The 9,447-nt window shown below is 37.9% G+C and overlaps 1 protein-coding gene across 4 annotated transcripts in view; it reads left to right on the plus strand.

Moving 5' to 3' along the window:
• The first annotated feature begins 3,545 nt into the window (after positions 1–3,545).
• LOC107581542 (retinoic acid receptor RXR-beta-B) overlaps positions 3,546–9,447 on the plus strand; it is a 14,166-nt gene continuing 8,264 nt past the window's right edge. The window contains exons 1-5 of one of the 4 annotated variants that reach the window (XM_016267119.1): positions 3,546–3,583; positions 4,656–4,856; positions 4,954–5,101; positions 6,988–7,167; positions 8,166–8,317. In XM_016267119.1, the coding sequence (XP_016122605.1) occupies positions 4,710–4,856; positions 4,954–5,101; positions 6,988–7,167; positions 8,166–8,317 (627 nt within the window). In that variant the 5' untranslated portion in view covers positions 3,546–3,583; positions 4,656–4,709. Of the gene's footprint in view, positions 3,690–4,655; positions 4,857–4,953; positions 5,102–6,987; positions 7,168–8,165; positions 8,318–9,447 lie in introns of all 4 variants that reach the window. The other 3 variants (XM_016267117.1, XM_016267118.1, XM_016267121.1) reach the window with 3 other exon arrangements.

A 9,447-nucleotide genomic window follows, 5' to 3' on the forward strand; every position in this document is an offset into this window, starting at 1 on the left:
AAAGTTAGGACGATTCTAAGGGCCCACGCACTTTTGGGGCCCCCAGAGATCTGTTTTATTAGTAGTAACAGTAGTAGTAGTAATAATTACGGGTGGCTTATTTCAGCATTTCCGGCAAAATTATCTCTTATACCTTATACTGGAGGAAATGTTGGTGATGGTTCACCCCTGGCTAGGCCTATATACAGGCCCAGATTGGCCAATCGGGAGCACCGGGAGGATTCCCAGTGGGTCGGCCTGTTTTTTGGCCGCAAGGGCCGGTGTGTTGTCATGCTACTGGGTTGAAATATGCTGCCTGCACTCACAGCAGCCCTACTATTTTTATTTATTATTTTCTCACAGCCCATATTATTATTTTCACCAGACCATAATAATAAATTCTCAATTGATAATTAATCATTCATTTTGCGAAAATCATTGTTATTTGTGAACGTAGGTGTTTGGGGAAGGCTTTAAGACCAACCGGAATCCTCTACCGGCTGCTCCCGCTTCACAGCGTGCTGCACCCAGGTTCACTGGCGAGTGCAACTTATTGATCATGAGCCCAACATTTAGCAAGGCAGGAAAACATTCAGTCTACCTGAACGAAGATGTATTTCATTGTAAGTTAATGCTGTTAAATAGAGAGAGAGAGAGAAAAAAAAACTAGTGTAAGCTATTCTTTAACTTGGACCTCATTATATTGAAGTACAAATCCAAGCACCAGAAGCAACCGAATGAATGCATTTTTATTCATTCACAGGCTATATGGTTGAAATAATATTTTAGTTCAAAACTTTAAATGCCATTGTTTAAAAAAATTGCTTTATTGACTGACATTTCATAGACCTTCACTTGTTTATGCTTCTCAAATTCCATGCCATTTGTACTTTCACAGTATTTTCACCTCCTAAATTACTACCCTTGTAGTCACAATTCTATAAAAATTGGTAAAAATTTACTCCGGCCGATGGCATTTTTTGTATGACATTACATTTTTTTTTTTAGAATAATTGTACATAAATGGGTTAAGCAAAACAAATGTGATATTTCTGAGAACTTTTTTAACTGTAGGCAGATATAGGCCTACATTATTGTACAGTACAAATATTTGGATCGTCCCTTATTCTGTCCCTTATTTTCTTAAAGAATAAACACTTATTTTCTACAAGAATAAACACTATTTTCTTAAAGAATAAAAGATAAAGAATCACAATGAGCCCTTATTTTCCATTTCTGAAGTTAATTGGCAACCCTAATGATGATGATAATAATAAATTCTCAATTGATAATTAATCATTCATTTTGCGAAAATCATTGTTATTTGTGAACGTAGGTGTTTGGGGAAGGCTTTAAGACCAACCGGAATCCTCTACCGGCTGCTCCCGCTTCACAGCGTGCTGCACCCAGGTTCACTGGCGAGTGCAACTTATTGATCATGAGCCCAACATTTAGCAAGGCAGGAAAACGAAAACGAAGACGTATTTCATTGTAAGTTAATGCTGTTAAATAGAGAGAGAGAGAGAAAAAAAAAAGCTATTCTGCTATTCTTTAACTTGGACCTCATTATATTGAAGTACAAATCCAAGCACCAGAAGCAACCGAATGAATGCTCATTCACAGATTCACAGGCTATATGGTTGAAATAATATTTTAGTTCAAAACTTTAAATGCCATTGTTTAAAAAAATTGCTTTATTGACTGACATTTCATAGACCTTCACTTGTTTATGCTTCTCAAATTCCATGCCATTTGTACTTTCACAGTATTTTCACCTCCTAAATTACTACCCTTGTAGTCACAATTCTATAAAAATTGGTAAAAATTTACTCCGGCCGATGGCATTTTTTGTATGACATTACATTTTTTTTTTTAGAATAATTGTACATAAATGGGTTAAGCAAAACAAATGTGATATTTCTGAGAACTTTTTTAACTGTAGGCAGATATAGGCCTACATTATTGTACAGTACAAATATTTGGATCGTCCCTTATTCTGTCCCTTATTTTCTTAAAGAATAAACACTTATTTTCTACAAGAATAAACACTATTTTCTTAAAGAATAAAAGATAAAGAATCACAATGAGCCCTTATTTTCCATTTCTGAAGTTAATTGGCAACCCTAATGATGATGTAATTATCTTTTGACTCCCCTGACAGTGGCACCTTGCTCAAAAAATAATAATAATAAAAAAAACCTCAGTTGTAGGAGATATGCAAGCGAATAATAGATTTAAAGAAAAAAGTGGGCCGGTTTAAGGCATGAAACTCCCGGGCTGAAAATGAGTCACACTCCGGCCCTGCCTATATATATATATATATATATGTATATATTTGTATTTGCCAAAACTGATTTACTGAAGTCAAAACACAGACTGAATTTGCGTTATTGCGAGCGCCGCTTGCTGTGAAGCGGGAGCGACCAGCCGGCAGAGGATGTTAGGAGGACAGTGGAAATATGCACTCAAACACCGTACCAGGCTTTCTATTGTGGCAGCCCATCCAGATCCAGCAGCACCACCTCATCTGAATGAAAGTGTACATATTTTTTCCCCTGGGACACAGCTAGAGGATGTTAGGACAGTGGAAATATGCACTCAAACACTCTGGAGACCATCCCAGATGATATCCCGCTGGCAGAGCCCGTACCAGGCTTTCTATTGTGGCAGCCCATCCAGATCCAGCAGCACCACCTCATCTGAATGAAAGTGTACATATTTTTTCCCCTGGGACACAGCTACTGAGTGAGATCAGATGTAAACTGTCAAATTAGAGATGTCTTCCAGTTCGGGGGGGAGGGGGGACCAACCCTAACGATTTGGTCAGTCGCACTTGTAAACACATTTTAGTTTTGCTATAGAAAATCTACAAATTCATACTCTGATTACATAGAGCAGCAGCAAGTTCATGCTCATCGGAACAGCAAGTTCACTCAAAAATTGAGCCGACAGGAAACATTGATGTAGTACAGTATTGTTTCTGTCTGCAATAGCCCTACTGTGTTGTAACATGGTGTGGTATACAGTGTTGGGGAAAGTTACTTTTAAAGGTAATGCATTACAATATTGCATTACTCCATAAAAAAGTAACTAATTACGTTACTTAGTTACTTTTTATGGAAAGTAATGCATTACGTTACTTTTGCATTACTTTTTAAATCTGGACAGGGCTTGCTTGTTTGTTTTTAAAATAAAAAATTTAAATAAAAAAGTTATCAATCTAAAACGCATGCATAAAGGTTATTATACTGCCTGCCAGTGCTGAACAATAGTGCCAGCTACGGAAAATGTGTATTTCATAAAATGACTTTGTCATTGATGCTAAGTTGACTTAATTTATGTGATTTTTCTCATTTGCACTATACAAAAAAAAATAAAAGGTGTCTCTCTATTATGCATTAATTAAATAATAATTAAAGAAAAAAAGACAGACAATTCTTAAATAATAATGATGTGGTTATTCCATTGCTTTCAAACTAAATAACACATTTTAATAACCAACGTAGTACTTGTCTGCGTGTATATTTATTTAATTGTTTATTTATTTGCATATATTTCTTATGGAACAGACTCTTAGTGTCCACTAGGAGGCTTGACTAACAAGGTATTTGTCTGGATGCAAACATTTATGGCGTAAACTGTAAAATATAGATAAAACGATGGTTTAAAGGACACGAATTGTTGCTGTTGGAGGATTCGGCGTTTGATGGGTGAGACTGGAGTCGATATGCTCATATAAACTCTGCAAACTTCAGTAAAAATGACGGAAAAACAAACAAACACTTGGACGAGCTAAGCTAAGCTAACACGGGCTAACGTTAGCTGTATTATTCCGTCTCGACATTTGTGTTTTAGCAGACAAGTGTTTGTATGCCGCACAAAATAATTACACGTAAATAGAGTCATTTGTGCGTTTTAAACGGGGCATTAAGAGTGAACGGGGTGGACCAAATGGTTTCCTTTTAATCATAAACAGTCCGTTAGCCGTCATTAGCATGTTAGCTGGGCTCCGCGCTGCGTGCTAAATAATAAATAATCCTAACGTTGTCGTGTTAAGATGCGCGTTAAGCACATATTTTTCCATCTTAGTCATATATTATCAATTTCATACGGAGTTGGCAAACATTAACGCTGATAGTGTCAGTTTCGGTGGGGGTGATTATAAGGAACAGATTTGGGCTGCGTCCCAAAACCTAGTGAGCTGCCTGGGCGATATGGGCGTGTTCGAAGTTTCGAACCTAGTAAGCTACCTATCTAGACTGCATTGTAGGTCATAATAGACTGATATTAAAACTTTCGAACACTCTCACGAGTCACCAATATGCTGTCTAGGTAGGCAATACCTTCGTTTTTGATACATAACCTTAGACGTCGGCCTAATCTGCAGCAGGATTAATAGAGCAGTAAACAGCAGGCAAAATGCCTAATTTTCTTTCCTAATGTACACATTGCAATATTTTTAACATATTTTCTGAGATACTCGTGAGGAAACACATTTGAAAAGGTGGATATTGTGAGTCTGGAACCTGCTTTGCTTTCTTTTCCATTCTCCACGGAAATGACCATCTTGGGGACTTGATATATCCAGGAATATTACAGAAATCTTTCATCGTACTCAGTGTATCGTGTCTAAATCCCTCTTTGTGTCCACATCTCTCTTTTAATCTATATTTCAGTAGATTATCAATGATCAACAGTCTCGTCTCTATTGGCCAGTCCAGTGCGCATCTATGAACTCCATACCGCCCTCCACTTCTGCCGTCAGTAGCCCTGTCAGCTCTGTAGATTCGCCACTGTCAGCCGTCAGCTCATCCATTGGCTCTCCTGGCATTCCCGGCACACCATCTGTTGGCTATGGACCCATCAGCAACTCTCAAGTGAGCGACATCGTCATGTTCTTGTGGACTCTTCTTTTTTTATTGTGTGCCTGATGACTGTTTTTCTCATCACTTCTTTTCTATTTATCTCATGCAGATAAACTCCTCAATGTCTGTGGCTGGGTTACATGCTGTCAGCAGCTCTGATGATGTGAAACCCCCTTTTGGCTTGAAGACTGTCAGTGGCTCTGGGTCAATGCTGTCCCAGAAACGCATGTGTGCCATTTGTGGGGACCGTTCATCGGGTGTGTACTAGAATATAGTGCATTCGGATTGCCTTTTTTATTAGTGATGCACCCAATTCATTTTTACCGAAAACAAAATTAAAGTTTTCATTTAGCGGAAAAACCAAAACTGTTTGAGCTTTTAAATTAAATTTGAGTGTAAAGATCTTCATTACATTTGGGTAACTGGATAACCGAACACTGGATGCTGTTCAGGGGATCGTGTACTCCGGAGATAAACTGGTCATAGTAAACTGGTCAACTTTTCGATATTTCAGCTGGACAAAGGTTAAATTGCAATTTTTGGTCATGAAGGAGTTTGTCCACTAGGCCTCTTGATTGGAATAAAAAAGTCATAACAGTCAATAGCTGTTATAAAAACTATCATGACAGATTTATTCCAAACATACATTAAATAATAAATACATCACTAGCAGGTTAAGTAAATATAATGCATTTGTAATATAGTGCATTTATATAAGAAGTGCTCCTCTCTAGAGTTACTTTTATTTTTTAATAGACCTGTTTAACGCATTTATGGCTTTCCTGAGGTAAATGCAGTGTTACATGACTATAGGACCTTTCGCACCGCTTTAGTTCCAGAACTAAATGTACGGTACTAAAGTACTGGGACGATTTTGCGCAAACTATTTCCCAGTACCATTTAAAGGGTTGCATTCGCACCGACAGTGTGTACTAAGAAGTGACGTAAGCCGATCGACAGCAACGTCATTTGTGTGCGGCGTTCAACAACAGAAACAAAGAAGAACAACATTAACAACAGGAGGATGGAGGACGCTGTGATGGGAGCTGTGTTTTTGTTGTGTCTCGCGGGTTTCACAATAATGGACATGGAATGTCGACGTATACGTAAAGCGATTGAAAGAACGGAAAGGAGGACTAAGAATCTCCAACGACAACTGTCAGTACTACATTTGCTAGCGTCTGTCCATCTATCGCTGTTCTCCATACTTGCGAAATAAGTTGACACAATGTTTACAGTATGTTTACACGCCGTTTTTATTCATGGCGGGTGAGGGCGTTTTCATACGCGTTTGGCCAATCAATGACTACTTGCGTCACGATTAGTACCAGTTGTGCTGGTTAGACCCTGCTCCGGAGTAGGAGATAATTTGGTTCTCGAAAAAAGGCAGTCCAGTACTAAAATCGCTGCCAGTTCCGGCGGTGCGAAAACGCCAAAAAGTGGGTAGTTCCACAATTAGTTCTGGTACTATGAAAAGGTTCCTGCGGTGCGAAAGGCCCTATTATTTACAAGCTGGTTTATTGGCATCTTTCTGTGGCTGAAACACTGATTTAGTGATTACATGAGATGTGATACATTTCAGTAAGGTGTAATGTTTCTTTCAACATACCTTCTGATGTTCATTCATGTTTATTTCATGCTATAACTAGCATTAAAGAGCAAGAGATCATCAGTTCACCCTTGCACTTGAACTGAGGCAGCTACAACAATCTCTCACGCCATCTGTCACGTAAAGTGCATCAAAATGGCATTGATTTATTTTTTGAATATCATGGTAAAATGGACTTCATTATTAAAAGGTTGACTATATCTTGAAAATGGTATGAAAGTTTTTCACAACTATCCGAAACTAAAATTAATACATTTCTAAGAATGTATAATGTGTTTTAAACTAGATTTGCCTTTATTTATTATTTGTTAATATTATTATTGTTATTGTGAGCAATCTTACGTGTCATTGACCCTAGTAGCATCATTCGGTTATCGGCTTTCAAAAATAAAGAATAATCGGTTATCGGTATCGGCCAAAATTTTCATATCGGTGCATCCCTATTATACAGGGGATGTTATTTACATTGAATGTTTTGAAAAATGACATTTCTTTGCAGCTCAGAGGTAATGTGAACATAATTTGTGTGTGCAGGGAAGCATTATGGCGTGCACAGCTGTGAAGGCTGTAAGGGTTTCTTCAAGCGCACAATCAGGAAGGACCTGAGCTATACCTGCAGGGACAACAAGGAGTGTCTGGTCGATAAACGTCAGCGCAATCGCTGCCAGTACTGCCGCTATCAGAAGTGCCTGGCGATGGGAATGAAAAGAGAGGGTGGGTACCTGTCAGCCTTCCACTAAAGATATGTCATCTGTAGTATGAAGTAATACACAAGCTGTATGTTCAGTAAAATATAGGTACTGTAGGTGGAGAATGGTGTCAGGTGAAAGGCACTGTAGTAGTATTATGTAATGCAGCTGGTGTTTGAATGGGTTTAATGGAAGATCAGCATTATGCCATGGAAATTCTGCATTGTTTTCATATGAGAAGATGGTGTCAGGCATAGCATGTGTTAGGAGGAGCACAATGATTATATGGAGCTACAATGACTGGTTTTGTTGATTGGGTTTAGTTAAACAATGTAAGAACAAATAGCCTATTAGTCCCCAGCTCATGACAGCTGAATGTTTTATGTGGGCGGGAAACAACCAGCAGGACAAAAACTAGGGTTGGGAACTGAGAACCACTTATGATATTGATGGTTTTGACATTTGGTTCCATTAATGGTTCTTGAATATTTGCATTCAATGCCTCATTCACTGAATCCTTTGTGTGGTTTATGAATTATTATCTGAAGAGCTGAGAACTATTGCTGTCTTATGTGGACTAAAGGTTACTAGAGAATCGTTAAGTGTGATTGCAATTGGAACTAAAATGGTTAAATTCCTTATTATTTCCATGAAGATTTTTGACAGAAAATTGATAATCAATGATTTATTTTTATACAATAATAATTGTATTTGTAATTGTTCTTGGATTGTCATAAACAGAATGTAAGTCTGTCTTTGAAGTTTGTCTTGACCTTTGAAAGTAATTTGGGTGGTAATTAGTTATTTCGATGTTACTTGGATCCAAAGCAACTTACAGTTCATGGCAGCAATCTGCTGATAAGTGTCTTGCTCAGTGACACAATGGTGATTGTTTTTGAATGGCATCTTTTGGTTTCCAGGCCACATCATGGACCACTAGGCAGCACCACCCAGTGGTGTGTTACTGATGGCCGGGTTGATTCCTTGACATTTATAAGTTTCCCCTCTTTTATCTCCCCCCAGCTGTTCAGGAAGAGCGTCAGAAGAATAAGGAACGGGATGGAGACTATGAATGCAGCAGTTCAGCCAATGAGGAGATGCCTGTGGAAAAGATCCTGGAGGCCGAGACAGCTGTAGAGCACAGATCAGACTTGCACTCTGATGCCACTGGTTCAGTGAGTATATTTACATGCCACTCATGGCTGCATATTACACTTGTTGTTTAGAAAGTCTACAGAACAAATAATATAACTAAGGAACCTGGAAACATTCTGGGATAAAGTATCGTCTTGCATTGGTTTTAGGTCTGTACGGTTCAATTCAGTCTATATAATATTTTTAAAAATGCCATACAATATTTTATTTATTGAATTAATAATGTAATCAAAAAAAAATAATATTTATTTAAAAAAGTTACTACTTTTTTTTAAATTGTTTTTGGCGCAGTGTTTCCAAAAACTGTCATTCTTCATTTAAATGTTTATTTCCATACATCTCTACCAGTCCCATCAGTCTCTATGTGTGCTTATTTTCCAGGCAACACTATAAGCATCACATTTGAATTCAGTTTATTTGATGATTCAATGTTGAAAACTTTAGATTTAAATATTTCTCTTCATGAAATGCAATTATTTCTTGACCCAAGAAATAATAAAAATGAGTTCTCATCTCGTGCAGGCGAAGTGGGACAGTCAAAATGCTGAATCCACAGAAACTGCACAAGCTCATACAAGTTTCCTGTTTCCCGAGAGCAATTTGGAATACTCTGGGGTTTTTATTGCTTACTTTAACATAGGGCTGGACAATAATTCAATATCAATATGTATCGCCATATAATTTTTTTCAATAACGGTGATATGATTTTTAAACACATTTCCGATATTTCGATATACATTACCAGTGTTTCCCATACATTGATTTATTTGTGGCGTTTGACTTCGTTGAATAAACATGAGCACTGCACGTTTCAAAATCAAAATGAGTCGTGGGTGTTTTATATGAATGTATCGCTGAAGGGAACCGACTGTCTTCAGAAAATTTTAGATGGCATTTTTATCTGATAAAGTAGCCTTCATGAGCGGAGCTGCTTTGTTTACAGCCATTACTGGAGAAACCGTTAGTTCCACCGCTCTCACAGCGCCTCCTGCTGGCAGACAAGCAGTTTGCATTTTCAATAATAAACCCATTTCCAGCAACATGCTTTTGTTGTTGCTCTATTATTTTGTTTTCTGAAGCAACTCGGAGCATGTTGCATACTCGTTATCCTGGTTAATGCACGTTTCAATCTAGAAGAATAATCAGCCTA

The sequence above is a fragment of the Sinocyclocheilus grahami genome, unplaced genomic scaffold (genome assembly GCF_001515645.1).
Source record: "Sinocyclocheilus grahami isolate Dianchi unplaced genomic scaffold, SAMN03320097.WGS_v1.1 scaffold36.1, whole genome shotgun sequence".
NCBI classification, from domain to species: domain Eukaryota; kingdom Metazoa; phylum Chordata; class Actinopteri; order Cypriniformes; family Cyprinidae; genus Sinocyclocheilus; species Sinocyclocheilus grahami.